Raw genomic sequence first — 17274 nt, forward strand, 5'->3', positions numbered from 1 at the left:
GTGTGTACCCGGTCCCAGGGTGCTTGTGTGTGTGTGTGTGTGTGTACCCGGTCCCAGGGTGCTTGTGTGTGTGTGTGTGTGTGTACCCGGTCCCAGGGTGCTTGTGTGTGTGTGTGTGTGTGTACCCGGTCCCAGGGTGCTTGTGTGTGTGTGTGTGTGTGTACCCGGTCCCAGGGTGCTTGTGTGTGTGTGTGTGTGTGTACCCGGTCCCAGGGTGCTTGTGTGTGTGTGTGTGTGTGTACCCGGTCCCAGGGTGCTTGTGTGTGTGTGTGTGTGTACCCGGTCCCAGGGTGCTTGTGTGTGTGTGTGTGTGTGTACCCGGTCCCAGGGTGCTTGTGTGTGTGTGTGTGTGTACCCGGTCCCAGGGTGCTTGTGTGTGTGTACCCGGTCCCAGGGTGCTTGTGTGTGTGTACCCGGTCCCAGGGTGCTTGTGTGTGTGTACCCGGTCCCAGGGTGCTTGTTTCCGGCCCAGGAAGGACCTGGCCTAGCAGTTCAGGTTGGACTGTTCCCATGAGGCACTGGGTCAACACTGATGTGCATATGGCAGGTCCAAACTGTAGTGGTGAAGTGAGCTAAAGAACGATGATGGATTCAACCCAGATCTGTGACTGTTGGGGAGAGTCTGAAAAGTGTCAGCACTCCGTCCATCTTCTTGTGACTGCTAAAAATTAAAGCCTGGCTAGGATGAAAAGTGTGGTTCCTAGGATGGATGCCATGGTAGACTTGTTGGTGACCAAATGCCAACGCTGCCAAGTTACCAGTATTTCCAACAGCCCAGCACCAGTGATGACCAAAGACCCCACTTATGGCCTTTCACAAGATATCAGTGCTGACTTTGTATTGCCCCCTAATGGCAGATACAAGCTCGGCCTCCGCTGCTGGAAATCTTGAGTGTGTGTATCAGAGATGACCTCAGATACACACACACACATTTTTCAATGTTGAAGATCCTCTCATTCACAGGCTTCGAACGTGTGTGCACGAAACTAGAAAAGATTATCCATATCTTTGGAATGCCAGAGATGATGATGAAGACTGAGAATGGCCCATCATTTCAACGCACTGACTTTCAGCATCATCTTGTCTTTTTCTTAGTTGAAGATGATTACATACTTTTGAGTGAATATAAGAATGCTCTGGCGAAGCTACATTTGAGTGTTGGAATTTTATTGTGCAAGCATGCTCCCCCCCCCCCCCCCCCCCTTATTCATGCTCAGTAGCACTGTCCTGTGTCACATTTGTGCATTACACACATACACACACGTCACCAAATGCACTGTATCAATTCATTTCATGACTTCTGCAGTAGACGCTTGTATTCTGGTTAGTTGCTGACCTGCATAAGCTAAGCTAACTACATGTTATATTTTGTGTTTAAGTTCAAATTTGTATTTTCCTGTCTCCACTGCTCACAAGCTCATCACTCCTGCCCGACCTCTCCTTAAATGCCTGATACCCTCCAGTCTGCACATAGTGGGCATCCATGATATAGTGGTGCTGATGTCTGATATCGTATTGGTCCTGAGAAGTGGTGTCCACCCATGGCGTAAGGATGTCCCTGGCAGTTTGGTGGCAGTCTTTGACTTGTGTATAGCCATTGCCCAGTGGTGTGCAGCCCTGCTTAACTGTTCTCCACCAGAACTTTCACAAAGCTACTCTATTTTAGGAAAGAGTTGAAAACTCGCCTCCATCGTACAATGCAACAACAGACCAGATACCTCTCCTATCACTCATTGGCTCTATGCTTGTCTTTGACTGCTTATTGCTCTACTGTTTTGGATAGTTTTGTTCTATGGAAATATCGAACACCCACCGTCTCAAAATAGCATGATGATGAAGATTGTTATATACTTTTGTTTGTGTGGCTGGACAAACAGTTGAGAACCTTAACTGCTCTTTGGTGCAGTTCAAGATTTCACCTCCCTGGCTCATTATTTGACTGGATGAGACTTGCAATATTGCTGGGTTAAAAAGCAGGAACGCATAACTCTCAGCTTGGGTTACTGATGAACTTGGAATCGAGTGACCCCCTCCCCATCTCAGTTCTGAGGCTACCTACGCATTAGCTCAGAACTTATTCTTACTGTTGCAGACATCATACTCTTTAGAGCTTTGCTTAGTCTCCTATGTAGGACGCTCCTTTTCAGGTCTCGCCTAGGCAGCGCGCATGCGCTGCTCTAGGAGATGACCTTTAGAAATCGAACTCTTTTCAAGCATTAGCATTAAAGCTAATTGAAAACAGATGGCCCGTGCGCTGCTGGTCACTCCCGCAAGGCGGAAGCCAGCACAAGTGCTTTAAAACAGCTGCTGCTTGTTTTAGGTTTCTTTCTGTTTGCCTCTCAGCGCTGCTCGTTCGTCTGCCTTTTTTCACCCTTTTCTTAGATGCTCCCCTGTGCACGTCTTTCTAAGTCTGTGTCTCTGCCTGTCTCTTGTTTTCCCGCTCTTTCACTCCCTCCGACTCTCTACACCTGCAGCCCGTGCTTCCCTTCGTCGCTCTCCGTCATCCTTGCACTTTCTTCCTCTATCTCTCTCTCTCTGTCGTTGGATGTCTCTGCAACCCTCTGTGACTTTCAGATGCTGCATCCGTGTGTTTGCTTTCCTTTTATTGCCTTTCCTGACGTTATATATTTATTTGTAACCCCGTCTTTCTTGTTCTCGCGCTTTCTGTCTGTCTGTCTGTCTGTCTGTCTGTCTGTCTGTCTGTCTGCCCCTCTCTCTCTCTGTCTGCCCCTCTCTCTCTCTGTCTGCCCCTCTCTCTCTCTCTGTCTGCCCCTCTCTCTCTCTCTGTCTGCCCCTCTCTCTCTCTCTGTCTGCCCCTCTCTCTCTCTCTGTCTGCCCCTCTCTCTCTCTCTGTCTGCCCCTCTCTCTCTCTCTGTCTGCCCCTCTCTCTCTCTCTGTCTGCCCCTCTCTCTCTCTCTGTCTGCCCCTCTCTCTCTCTCTGTCTGCCCCTCTCTCTCTCTCTGTCTGCCCCTCTCTCTCTCTCTGTCTGCCCCTCTCTCTCTCTCTGTCTGCCCCTCTCTCTCTCTCTGTCTGCCCCTCTCTCTCTCTCTGTCTGCCCCTCTCTCTCTCTCTGTCTGCCCCTCTCTCTCTCTCTGTCTGCCCCTCTCTCTCTCTCTGTCTGCCCCTCTCTCTCTCTCTGTCTGCCCCTCTCTCTCTCTCTGTCTGCCCCTCTCTCTCTCTCTGTCTGCCCCTCTCTCTCTCTCTGTCTGCCCCTCTCTCTCTCTCTGTCTGCCCCTCTCTCTCTCTGTCTGCCCCTCTCTCTCTCTCTCTGTCTGCCCCTCTCTCTCTCTCTGTCTGCCCCTCTCTCTCTCTCTGTCTGCCCCTCTCTCTCTCTCTGCCCCTCTCTCTCTCTCTGTCTGCCCCTCTCTCTCTCTCTGTCTGCCCCTCTCTCTCTCTCTGTCTGCCCCTCTCTCTCTCTCTGTCTGCCCCTCTCTCTCTCTCTGTCTGCCCCTCTCTCTCTCTCTGTCTGCCCCTCTCTCTCTCTCTGTCTGCCCCTCTCTCTCTCTCTGTCTGCCCCTCTCTCTCTCTCTGTCTGCCCCTCTCTCTCTCTCTGTCTGCCCCTCTCTCTCTCTCTGTCTGCCCCTCTCTCTGACTGTCCCTCTCTCTCTCTCTCTCTGACTGCCCCTCTCTCTGTCTCTCTCTCGCTCTCTCTGACTGTCCCTCTCTCTGTCTCTCTCTCGCTCTCTCTGACTGTCCCTCTCTCTGTCTCTCTCTCTCTCTCTCTCTCACTGTCTCTCTCTGTAGCTGTCTGACTATAGCTCTTGACTCTTCTGTTTCTCCTTCTGACGCTCTCTTGACCTGTGAGTCTGTGTGTGTTATTCTCTCGCAGTATTTCAAGGCGCCTGCCTCTGTCTTTCTTTAGATGTATTTCTATCTCTCTCTTACTCTTTTTCACTCTCTATCTTCCCAAATCTTTGTCCCTCCTTCTGTGTCTTTGACTTCGTGACTTCCTGGCTGTTCTCGGACATATTTCGTCTTCAACTGTTGATTTGATTTGTTTGCATGTTTCGGGTCAATAGAGCTTCGACTCTGTGGTTGCCGCTATATAAATGACAGCGCTCACCCCCTTACTCAAAGTTTCTTTATTTACATTCGCTCTCTTGTTGACTCTCATTGTGCACTCACTACCTACTTCTCGTTCAGTGTCTTTTTCCCTCTGCCACTTCTCACTTACACTCTTTCTTCTCTGTCATTGTGTACTGGTCTTCCTCTATTGCTTTATTCCAAAGGATCTGTCTCTATGCCCTTCCCTTTGTCGCTATCTGACTTTACCTTTGTACAGGTCTGTGCCTACCTTTGTTCCCTGTTTGTCTGTCTCTTCCTATCGCAACCCTTTTCCCCCATGTCACCCTTTCACCTCCATTTGTCATTCTTTAACTTTCCCGCCTTGTCTCTTTTTTAAAAAAATCTGTTTATTGAACTTGAAAAAACTGCGGTCAGAGTATACATTTATGCATTACATATTTTCCAGTAGCTTCCAGTTTAACACGTATCTGTACATATTGCTAATCTTGGCGGGTGAAGTCATAGTACATGCATTGTGACCTTAGATCGTACAGTGGTCTTCTGGGGCCGATACAAGCGGCGGCTCACACAACCCCCCCCGGTACACATTCCATTTAGACCAAATAGCCAACCATTTTTTGGGACATCCCCGTGCAACATAAACAGTTTTCTCACGAATCATGCACCAGTCCATATCTTCCTGCCATTTTTTAAGCGTAGGTGAAACAGCCGCCCCCCAGAGCTGCGCTATGTTGCGCTTGGCAACCATCTGCCCAAGTGTGACCCATAGCCTCCCTGTCACATTTAAGTCTGTGGGTTCCCAGAAGTTCAGAATGTATCTCTTCGCCTCCGGCAGCAAAGGCACTCCCCACACCGTACTCATGATTTTCAGGAGATTTCGCCAATAGATTTGAATCGGTGGACACTCCCAGAGTATGTGTAGGAATTCGCCCTGCATGCCACATTTTCTCCTGCATAGCCCGTCCACACTATTTCCCATGTGAATCAGCTGGGTCCCTGTGAGGTATACTCTGTGTAAAGTTTTTAGCTGTACTAGTCTTAATTTCGCTGTTATAGCTGCCACTTTGGGTGAGGACAGTGCCTCTTGCCATTCCTCATCGTCTATTTCCAGACCATCACGGATCCATTTTTCCCTGAGTGTCGTGAGGGGATCAGGGGTGTGGTGAATGAGTTTTTTTATACGTGAGGGAGATACATCTATCTGGGAGATGTCCATCAAGTAATCTGTCCTCGAGCGGGGACGCCTCAGGTAGCTTTGTGCCTGGCTGGATGTTGGCCTGAAGAGCGTGGCGAATCTGTGTGTAACGGAAGTGTTCTGACATGGCCAATTCGTATGTCTGCTGCAGAGCAGCGAACGTCACCACTCCATCCTGTCCCCACAGGTCCCTAATGTGCGAAATACCGATGAGGTCCCATTTATCAAACCCCCTAGTACGCCCCAGAGTCCCCAATTGTTCCGCATCCCAAAGGGGGGTGGCCAATGTGTTTCCTGCCTTGTCTTGATCTCCTCTTCTCACTCATTCGTCTGTATTTTTTTTTTTTCTGTGTTGGATTCAGCTGTTACCTCTATCTCAGTGGCACTCTCTTGGTCTTTTTTCTGTACCTCCGTTACTGCACTTTCTTTGTCTCTCTCAGTCCTTCCCACCCCCTTTCACCTCATGGATGTATAGTGCTCTATCTTGGCGGCGCTTTCTCTTTCTCTTCCGTTCTACTTTCTCTGTCTTTCTTTCTCCCCCCCTCGCGTTTCTTTACCTCCCGAGTATCTGTCTCTTAAACACTCCACGTGACTCTGCGAGAATCTCCTTTCTCTACATCTCACCCGTTGGCTCTCTTTCTGTGTGGCTGACTGTCACACTTGCTCTCTCACTGTCCTGTACCTGCCTTTCTGTGTCCCCCTCACCGTCTCTTCTCTGACCTGTTCTCCCTTCTCCGTCTGATCTTTTTTGCTCCTCTAGAAATGTGGCCATTCTTGTTCATTATAACTTTTCAACATGCTGCACAGCAGCCACGCTGCTCTACTACATAGCTTAAAAACAAATGCCAAGCCAAAACCTCTGGCTAAGCACTTATAAGGGCCCAAAGGCGAGACCTATTGGCTATGCCAATGCTTGTTAAATTGTTCATTTTGACAATTTCACTTCAAAAGTTTTTTTTTTTTTCATTAGCTGTAGTACTCCTCTTTAACATGAGCAGTTTTTTTTTTTTTTTTTTTATATCTGTTTTTTATTGATTTTACACAACCAATCAAATAAACAACGAAACATGATACAATATCATAAGCATACGTGGCATAATGTCATACAGTCTCAGACAGCATAGTAGAATACACAGTTACGGTGTCGAAGCATCATGTGAGCAATTTTAACCTTAGTAAGTAAATCTCCTGTTGCTAACCAATGCGAGTGCTGCCAGCTTTCGGTCCTTTAACATGAGCAGTTAATGTGAACTTTTGGTGAGTCTGCTGGTCAAGATAACTTAGTCAGCTAACTCCTTTCTCACCAAGCCACTTAAGATTTACGTGTAGATTAATTAAATCGGCATATTCTGCTCTGAATGCCAATGTAAATATAACAGTCATTCCTTCAAGCACAGCCCATCATTCCAATGGTGAGTTACTCGTGGAGTTAATTGTGGTTTTCCTTTTGTAATTCTAAAGGTGCTGCGTCCGTCTCTTCCTTGGCCCGGTGGAATAAGATGTCAGAAGGAGAAGTCGGGACTGCCCCCAGCACCGGCTCTGACCACAAGTTGGAGTCTTTGTCAGCAATGCCTACTGTGGCTTCCATGTCTCCCCCGGTGACTGCCTCCTCTGCCCCAGCTCCTCCCCCTGAAGAGGAGGAAGAGGAAAGTGAAGACGAGTCGGAAATTCTGGAGGAGTCTCCTTGTGGACGTTGGCAGAAGAGACGTGAAGAGGTCAGTTAACTGTTGGGGCTTCATTATTTTCTGTGTGACTTTGTTTACTGTGCATAATGTCTGGCATGTGCACCTACTGAAACCATTCCCATTAAGCCTAGGGTGTACTGTATTATCAATTCACATTGTGAGATGTCGCTTGTTGATGCGTTCATTGTAGCATGTGATGTGCTTATCCAGATGAAGCAGTGGTTTGTATGGAGGCTATCTAAATTAGGAGTACTAAATCGTAGTAAGGCCTCTCCAGTAATAGCATGCGCTGCTCTGCAAGACATTTAGTAGTGGGCTTTGAAAAGTCCTACCACATGCTTTTTGCTGGCATGGAGCGTGCGGTTACGCGCACATGCACAAGCAGAAGCACCATCGCGCGCGCACCACTCACATCCGTTTTTTTTTTTTTTTTTCTTCTTTTAGCGCTCGCGCGCACACCACTCCCGCTTCTCCCCCACCACATATCACGTCTCGTGGCCAATGCTTGTTTTGCCAATGTGATCAGTTTCAAGATGTCCGCTATGCTGCTGTGCGTCCCGAGTGGGCGGTGCGTTCCAAGAGTCCTCTCTCCGCCTTCAAATGTTTGACCTCGTCGCGTGCCATTTTCAGGCCTACCCCAGCTGCAGTTCGGAACGGGGCCCTTTCATTGCCAGTTGTGCAGTCAGTCAGCGTTATTTCACCATGGCCCTGGTCGTAGCAACCCCCTCAGCATGAACGTTTTCAGACTTACTGGAGATCTGTCTCAACTGGCGGCTATTATAATCCTTCTGCTCAAGATATGGAAGACCCGGTCTTGCACAGGTAAGAAGGGCCAGCAGGTGCAGACAGTATTACTTCGCAGATCCATGGACCTTCCCAACCTGCAGTGCCTGCCAGTTCCAGGGAACTCCCCTGCTGCAAGGTATTCCCTTCCAGGAACCTCATTGATCTACACTCCCTGCATCATCCAGGAAATCTCCAACACAACAGTTTTGTGCACCCCCAGACTGCACTGCCTGCTATGAAAAGTAATACATGTTCTTTCTAGTAGGGCATTTGGATGCACAAGCCTGTTTTTCTTGCTAGATTAATGGCACCGCAACTTGCTTTACCTGCCAGATACTTGAGTCACTCAGTGTCCGTTGTGTGCAAGATATCTTGCCAACTTGGATTAAGACAGTAAGACAAAATCTTTCATACTGCTTGACAGTATGTCAAATATCCTCTGGTGCTTTCCACCAGTGCTTGTCGGGTTCTTAGTTCCTTCACTGAACAGCATCTTTTTATTTCAACGTAACCATCCGCTAAGTGGGTGTGTTAAAATTCTGAGATCCCCTCCGCCTGTATATTTACAGGAATTTGTCTCATGACCTAGTACTTCCCATCACCTCTGCCTTTTTTATTACACCTTGCTTTTTACTCAGTCTGTCTGGTACTCCTGCCTTTCCCATTGCGGAAGTTTCCTACTTGTGACCGGTATCTAAATGATTTCCTCTCTTGGAATTGATTGTGAGATTCAGAATGCACCAAATGAACTGACCCTAAATTTATATTTTTTTACTGTGTCCCTGAGGGATTGTACTTTGTGTGCATGCATCCGGCTCCGGCAGGGTTGGGGTCGCACTTAGTTGAATTGGAAACCACACATATTTTAAGATGTCAGAACCACTCCCTATGCTGATTGTATTCTGCCTGACGTGTTAAGATCTTGTGTGACTCTCGTTATTGAATAAGAACACAATAGCTGACCCTAGGCAGTTCTGCGGGGTGCTGTTTAAAACTCTCAAGTTTCCAGGTCTATGCAGGAGTAGCGCATTCATTCTGTTTTTGCTTTGCATTCTGGGGCTTGTAGTGAAAGTTTTACCATTGTGATAAACAGGACTTGAAGTCCCAGGATGTAAAGTAAAACCCTGGATTACGTGAGATAGTCAGGTAAGGACCCGGGAAAATTGAGCGCTCTACCATTGCAGGTAACTTGGGTTGAAGCATTGTAAAGCTAGTGAATGCTATATTAAATTGTATAGTCTTCTGTTAAGGGTCTCATCAGAGTGTGACAGATATAGAAGGGATTTCATACTCTATTTACAGTCCACCTAAGCTTGTGTTTGCCATCGATATGGCAAGAGTGTCATTCACCACACCGGACATTTGCCATCTTCCTAGTTAGCGCAGGTGTCATGGGAGAGAGCGTGAATACATGCGAGGTCAGCGATCGATTGGTAGGCCTGGTCCCCCTCTGACGTGGCGGCTTCGTCTGTGCTGTAGCCTGCAGGCATTACATTTCAGAGTGGGATGGGAGTAGGAATGCCGTTGTGGCGCCGGGGAGCACTCTGCTCGGGGCTGGACAAAACCTATTAGCAAGCTTTTAGCTCCTTCCATACACAGCATGCATGTCTTCGGGGGAGGGGTCAAGCGCATCGCCTCTGATTTAGCAGATTTTATTTTTTTGCTCTCTCCAAAAATAACTTCTTCCGAGCCTTTCTATGTGAGCAGGGGTTGATGTCAGAAACTTAAATTCTCGCCTTTGAGTTTTAGTTTCACTCCTTGGAGCAGGGTTTCACTTAGGAAAGTTGTCATTGCTTCGCCTAATAACAAATTATTGCACACAATTCATAATTGGGTTAAATGTGAATCTTGTTAAGTTCACGGCTATTGCTTTGCTGCTGACAAAGGGAGACAAGGAATTACATTTGGAGAGTAGATGTTGCCCGCTCGTTTCTGCTTGGTTGGGTAGCCTGATCTGTTGCGGGACCACCTGCGAAATCTGTACAGTGACGGGCCCCCCCCCTCTGCTCTGCCTAAATACATTTGGCAGCCACTTCGAGCTTACCTACTGTTTCTGGAGCCCGGAGACCCGGAGGGAGTGACCTGTGAGGCTACTATGTCTATGTATGTGCCACTGATTATATGTGTCATATCTGTACATATACTGTTGTAACCATTCTAAAATGTGTCGAGGTCACCACCACTCCATCCCCCCCCTCCCCTTTATTTCTTTGACTCACTTATGTTGTGATGTTCTTACTGCTCTTAATGGCCCTTACTGATACATTAATGCACTACTCTTGTTACTCTGTCACCCACGTAGTGTGTTTATTTGCATGGTTTTGTGGCTTACCTGAAAATGATTACGTAAAACAAAACAAAATGGATCTTGTATTCCAAAACTGAAACTCCTTCTTGTTGTAGTTTGGTACTTAGCCTCCATCCATTAACTATCTTGGGCACTGCCAAGGGTGCATTGTTTTCCTGTGTGGGTCAGGCAAGCCTCCTTTGCAGTCGTGGGTGGGTTTCTGATGACCATTTGCACACATGAGCGCGAGGTTGCATGGCATGTCAAGCTCCTCCGGCACCCATGAACCCTCTGCCCCAGCACTGTGAAATATGTACCTAAGTGGGGCATACACTCAGCCCTACGGGTGTAACACTCACAGAAGCATAGGTGCTGATATCGGACCTTACTCACATGGGTCGATCTACCAAACCAATCTGCATCCATGATTTGTGTTGTGTCAGACCCATGTGCTTTTAATAATGGGCTCTTGAGGCCATGCTTTGCACTCATGGATGAGGGGCTACCAGCCAGAGCCCTTAGCATCTTTGCCGTTTCCAACTACATAGATTGCTAGGGTGGTTCCAGACCCTCTGCACCCACTGGTGGCTCTTATAGTAACTTGGATGGAGTTGCAGATTGAATCCCCTGCATATTGACAATCGTTGACCACTCCACTTAAGGAACTCATGTCAAAGTAACTTTCAGAGAAGTTTGGAGGGGTCTGTAACATGAACGAAAAGCAGGAATTCTCTTTTAATTCAATAAACAGTTGAGAATAGATTCATTTGTGTCCACTTTTTGAATGCCGTTAAGATTTCTTGGCCTGATATGCTTGAAGACAGTGTGCACTCCATCTTCTGTGGTTCCCCTGCCCACACCACAAATATTTGAAGTCAGCAGGGTCCCTTGTGGTAGAGTAGTTCTACTATGAGCATAGCTGAAGGGTTAAGAAGTGGTTGAGGTTTTCGTTGACAGATTGCCAAACACCACTATGGTAGGAGTCTCCGAGGCAGCCCACACCGCTGAGGTATGACTTCCCCATTTCTCAAGCAGGCACTTTACGAGAAGAGTACCTTAAAAGGTTCGCCAGACTATCGCGACCTCCTCAGCATTATTTTGTTTTTGTGAAACAAGCACTAAACTGGGGACTAGCTTAGAAACAAAATTAAAACTCCAAAAGTCTCTGGCATGTAGGCACTTTTCTGCTAACGTAAAGGAAATTTTGGTAATTTTTCGTACCTCGGATCACCATGACTTGTGTAGTGGAAGAAATTCTGGCCCATCTCCCTGCTCCGGTTCCCGGCGAAGGTCATCGAGAAGACCGTCAACAAACAGACCCGCTACCTCGAAGAGAACAGCATCTTGGACCCTTCCCAGTCCGTGTTCCGCAGCAACCACCGCACCGAAACTGCCCTCATCGCCGCCACTGATGATATCCGGACCCTGCTAGACAACAGAGAAACAGCGGCCCTCATCCTCCTGGACCTGTCAGCCGCCTTCGACGCGGTCTGCCACCGCACACTACGAACACGCCTCCACGACGCCAGGATCCAAGAGAAGGCCCTCTACTGGACCACCTCCTTTCTCTCCGGCAGAACACAGAGCATCCGCTCCCCCCCCCCCTTCCGCTCCGACGCCTCCGAGATCATCTGCGGCGTACCCCAGGGTTCATCCCTCAGCCCAATGCTGTTTAACATCTACATGGCACCTCTCGCCCACGTCGCCCGACTGGATGACCTCAACATCCTCTCATATGCCGATGACACCCAGCTGATCCTCTCCCTCACCAAAGACCCCCACACCGCCAAAACCAACCTCCACAAAGGAATGAAGGCCGCCGCCGAATGGATGAGGAACAGCCGACTGAAGCTGAACTCAGACAAGACGGAGGTCCTCATCCTCGGATCCACCCCTTCGGCCTTGGACGACTCCTGGTGGCCGACCGCACTGGTAACTTCTCCAACACCCACCGACCACGCATGCAACCTAGGGGTCATCCTCGACTCCACCCTGTCCATGACTAAGCAGGACAACGTCGTCTCTTCCTCCTGCTTCAACACCCTCCGCATGCTCCGCAGGATCTACAAGTGGATCCCCACCGAAACTAGAAGAACGGTCACCCAGTCCCTCGTCAGCAGCAGGTTGGACTACGGAAACGCCCTCTACGCAGGAGCCTCGGCCAAACTCCTGAGATGGCTGCAACGCATTCCAGAACGCCTCTGCACGCCTGATCCTCAACATCCCTCACCGCAGCCACATCACACCCCACCTGAGAGACTTGCACTGGCTCCCCGTCAACAAGAGGATAACCTTCAAGCTCCTCACCCACGCACACAAGGCACTCCACAACACCGTACCAGCGTACCTCAACAGACGACTCCGCTTCTACACCCCCACCCGCCAGCTCCGCTCTGCCGGCCTTGCCCTCGCCACTGTCCCCCGCATCTGAAGAGCGACCTCTGGCGGTGTTAAATGGTAGCGGCAGTTTCAGTCGATAACCTTTCAAGTATTGCCCGGCGGTAATCGCCTCTTACACCATTCGATGATTAACCAACAAAAGAGGCAGGCGCCGGAGACTGGAAGGCATGAAACAAAGTTTTATTCCGTCGGAGCAGAACACATCAGATCGGACAGCAAGATATCGTCTCGAGGTGCTCTCTCTGCATCTCTGAGACCTGGTCTCTTATACACACGTTTATGACTTTATTGCAGGTTTATCATACATGGCACATTCTTGAGATCGCTTTGATACATGAAAGAACATCCTCAGAATCCCCGGCTCAGATCCGCTCCCACACATAGCTACAGTAGAAGTCCCCACCCCACGCACAGTAGGAGATGGCTATCACACAGCTGGACATTCCGCCAATTCCCGGGGGTGTGTGCGACTGGTCGGGTCTCAGGGGGTGGGGGGGGCCTTGATCTACTGTAATCCCTTTGATGTGGGGTGTTTCCCTTACAGTAGGGGCAATAAACTGCATCCGCAGGGCTAGGTGATGGCCTGGGACCAGTTCGGACAATGGGGCGCAGAGGAAGGGGGTTATCAAAGGGATGGATGACCATGTATGGGATGAAAGAAGGTGTCGGTCAGGCGTGGGATGTGGTTCCATGGCAGGGTCGCGCAGAAGGAGAGGGTTTATGGCCCATGTATGAGAGAGCGGGGGTGGTCAGGCGCGCGGGGGATGTTCGCAGCGCCAGAGGGACGCGCTGGCGATCTGCAATGAGGTCATGGTGCCTAAAATGGCCGTCGTGCGTTTTCTGCGTGTGGCGCTTGGGGAGACAAGATGGCGCAGATAATGTTCAGTTACGAACTAAATTTCCACAGCGGCAGATCTTTCTCCCACCTCGCCGCCAATTGGGACCTGGAAAACACTCCCCACCCACCTACGGCAGACCCAAGACCTGCTGACCTTCAGAAGACTCCTCAAGACCTGGCTTTTCGAGCAGTAGCAGCATTCCCCACCCCCAGCGCCTTGTACATGTACTGTGACCTCTTTGAAGGAAGTACAGCTTTGAAGGGAACTTGCAGGAGACTGGGAGCCCAGATATCCTTCCAAAAGGACTTCCTGACCTAGTCACCTCCAACAAGCCAGCTGCAGTTGTCATCGGCTCGAGGTGTGTCATAGTGCCTTATTTCTCCTGGTAGAAGTGGACAAGGTAAATAGTTATTAGGTCACCTTATCCAAACGTGCAGTCTCTCACAAAAAATATAACTGCTTTTACAGAAACTGAGCAAAAAAATATTTCTACCAGTTGGTCCACCTTAAAATCCTAATTTTTATCTTGAATTTAAATGTACTTTTCATGGATTTAGTCACAACTGAGAATAGTTTATAACGAAAATATTAAAGTGCTTTTCATGTAACGCTTCATACCACATCTTGTTATATCTATGCGCTGTAAACAAGTGCTCTTATTGTTATCCAGTTAAAAGGTACTCACGTTGCTGACCTCTGGAGGATTAAAAGGTCAGGACTGTAGGAGGAGGAAAAGGAGCCATTTTAACTTCACTTTTGAGCATGTCACACGCTCTAATGCCGTTTCTAAATGCTTTAAATAACGTGTTAGTTATACTATTTAAGATACTCCGTTTACGGCCTTAGCAAAAATGCAAGACTGATTCCGTTTTAATTCTGAGTCTTTACCTGACAACAACTGCTTTGAGTAGTGAATGTTGGTTAAATGCAAATCCTAACTAAATTCAGTAGATTAAGATACCTTCTAAAATGCAACTGGTCAACCGGAATTTCAAACACTGATTCAAACTAGGGGATCTCAAACTACTTTTTATTTATAAAGCAACCCTTGTGTAATTTTTTATGACAGTCTTTATTATATACTCCTAAAACAAACGACAGCATCTAAAACACAGTTAACAACATACATACCCCACAATACTGAAACCATGTTATCTCTTTTTTCAATTTTTTGTTGTTGTGACACTGGGTTTTAATTAAGCACGTTTTCCTCAAAGCAGGTTATCACCCTCTGCCTATACATTGCTCTCTAGCTCTTTGCTGCTGTCCTCCACCCTGTCCTCCGTGTTACTTCCTCCGACCCGCACCCTCTTTCCGTTGTCCGTACCTTATCCTCCCCCACTGCACTGTATATTACTTTCCATTCTGCCGAACGCTGACCCCACCACCATATTACTTTTACAACACTGCCTTTTAGGTGTGTTTTTAAACACCTAAATAAAAGGCATGGTCATTTACAATGCCAATAGGTTAAAATCTTGCAATTGCGAGACCTATTGCATTGCAAATGCTTGTTAATAGTCTGTCTTCTAGGTTGTCAACATAAACTAAGCCCTTTGACCATGACCATGCATGTGATCCGTGTCTTCATCATTGCTCTGCTGGATTTGTGGTAGATTTTCACAAGCTGCAAGTCCACCATTTCATTTGGTTGTTCTGCCTCTCCTATACCTGTAAGATTGGGCTATACTAGCTAATGAGCCTTTCCTTTCCACGTTCTCTGAATACTCTGCTCAATGCCAGATACTTGTGACTGAGCTTGCAATCACCACCATGACTTCTCTAGACTCTTGTTATTTGATGCTTTTTCACCATTTGTGTCCTGTTCGGCTGCTGGAATGTAACCGCGAGCTCCCTTCCTGCTGGAAGATTGACTTCTACTTCTTGCATACATAGGACCTTGCAACTTGCTGTGCCCGTCCATGACCTAACGAATCTGAACCACTCTCTGAGGCCACTGAAGGTGGTGAGCATGTTCCAGAAATAAAATCTTCCTCCAAGGATGACTCGTGTACCTTTTTAAACCCCAGGAATCACTTAGCTGGCACTACAGGAAACACCAACTAAATTGGCATCAGTACGCATGAATGGGTCTGATTGGCTGGCATCTCTCCCTCTGTAGGAGACTGTGAACCGTGTAGATGTTTTTGTCCAGTTGTGCTCTGAGAGCGAGTAGAATGAGTACCCCGGGTGCACCTTGTAAGTGTTCTGTCCAGTTGTGGTCTGAGATCGAGAAGCGCACATACGTTGTGTGCACCTTGTGGTGGGGGGTGTCCTGGCCATTTGTGGTCTGAGAGAGAGGACCCTGTGTGCATCTTGTGTTTTCTATCCAGTTGCCTTAGAGCGAGTTACCTGTGTGTACCGTGTGAGTGTTCCTTTTCACTTGTGGTCCGAGAGCGAGTAGTGAGTACCCCGTGTGCCCCTTGTCTAGGGGGGCTCCTCTCCACTTGTGGTCTGAGAGCGAGTACCCTGTGTGCACCGTGTGAGTGTTCAGTTCACTTGTGATCTGAGAGCGAGTAGAGTGAGTACCCCATGTGCAACTTGCGTCTGTTCTGCCCAGTTGTGGTCTGAGAGCGAGTAGAGTGAGTACCCTGTGTGTTCCTTGTGGGGGTTCTGTCCACTTGTGGTCTGTGTGCAACTTGTGGGTGTTCCCCTCCACTTCTGTTCTGAGAGCGAGTACCCCATTTGCACCTTGTAGGGTTCCTCTCCACTCGTGGTCTGAGAGCGAGTGGAGTGAGTACCCTGTGTGCACCTTGAGCGGTGGGGGCTCTTGTCCACTTGTGGCCTGAGAGTCAGTAGAGTGAGTACCCCATGTGCAACTTGCGTGTGTTCTGCCCAGTTGTGGTCTGAGAACGAGTAGTGAGTACCCTGTGTTCCTTGTGGGGGTTCTGTCCACTTGTGGTCTGTGTGCAACTTGTGGGTGTTCCCCTCCACTTCTGTTCTGAGAGCGAGTACCCCATTTGCACCTTGTAGGGTTCCTCTCCACTCGTGGTCTGAGAGCGAGTAGAGTGAGTACCCTGTGTGCACCTTGAGCAGGGTCCTGTCCTGTTGTGGTCTGAGAGTGAGTACTCCATGTGCACCTTGAGCGGTGGGGGCTCTTGTCCACTTGTGGCCTGAGAGTGAGTAGAGTGAGTACCCTGTGTGTTCCTTGTGGGGGTTCTGTCCACTTGTGGTCTGTGTGCAACTTGTGGGTGTTCCCCTCCACTTCTGTTCTGAGAGCGGGTACCCCATTTGCACCTTGTAGGGTTCCTCTCCACTCGTGGTCTGAGAGCGAGTAGAGTGATTACCCTGTGTGCACCTTGAGTGGGGGGGCCTGTCCTCTTGTGGTCTGAGAATGAGTAGCGTGAGTACCCTTTGTGTTCCTTGTGGGTGTTCTGTCTATTTGTGGTCTGAGAGCGCATACCCTGTGTGCGTCTTGTGTGTGTAGCTGTTTTAGAGTGAGTACCCTGTGTGTACCGTGTGAGTGTTCTGCCCAGTTGTGGTCTGAGAGCGAGTACCCTGTGTGCCTCGTGTGTGTTCTATCCAGTTGCCGTAGAGCGAGTTACCTGTGTGTACCGTGTGAGTGTTTCTTTTTACTTGGGCTCTGAGAGCGAGTAGTGAGTACCCCGTGTGCCCCTTGTCTGGGGGGGGGTGTAGCTCCTCAGCACGCCGGTGATTACCTCTTGAAGGTGGGGGTTCTTCTTGCGGCTCGTGTGCCCTTCCCTCCCTTTCTACATCTGCTTTAGGTGTCCCGTGTATACTGTAAGTCGCGGGGGGCGCGCTGGCCACTATGGGGTGTGCAGAGTCTTCCTGTGCTACTTGTCTACTTGCGCGCAGTGTTCGGGTTCTCCTGCCTCGCGTGGCCTCGTCTGATTTTGTCATGTTTGTCTCTTCCAGTGTGTGGCAGCACGCCATCTCCCGGTGGATCTTTTATGTTTGAAATCGCCCTTTAGTCCCTGCACCGTCCTGGCAGCCGGTGACTCTGTCCGGGTACATGGCCGGCCGGCCGGCCCACCCCATCCCTCGACCCTGCCCTGCACAAGGAATGGGGTCGGTGTGTGCTCCTAGAGTGCCCCC

The 17274-nt window shown here is 48.9% G+C and overlaps 1 protein-coding gene across 1 annotated transcript in view; it reads left to right on the forward strand.

Moving 5' to 3' along the window:
- The window catches only part of NRBP1 (nuclear receptor binding protein 1), a 435736-nt gene that overhangs the window by 33266 nt on the left and 385196 nt on the right, over window positions 1-17274 (forward strand). Inside the window, exon 2 of the mRNA XM_085613305.1 lies at window positions 6683-6936. Within this exon, the coding sequence (XP_085469431.1) occupies window positions 6721-6936 (216 nt within the window). The 5' untranslated portion in view covers window positions 6683-6720. The remainder of the gene's footprint in view (window positions 1-6682; window positions 6937-17274) is intronic.

The sequence above is a fragment of the Triturus cristatus genome, chromosome 6 (genome assembly GCF_964204655.1).
Source record: "Triturus cristatus chromosome 6, aTriCri1.1, whole genome shotgun sequence".
Classification (NCBI taxonomy): domain Eukaryota; kingdom Metazoa; phylum Chordata; class Amphibia; order Caudata; family Salamandridae; genus Triturus; species Triturus cristatus.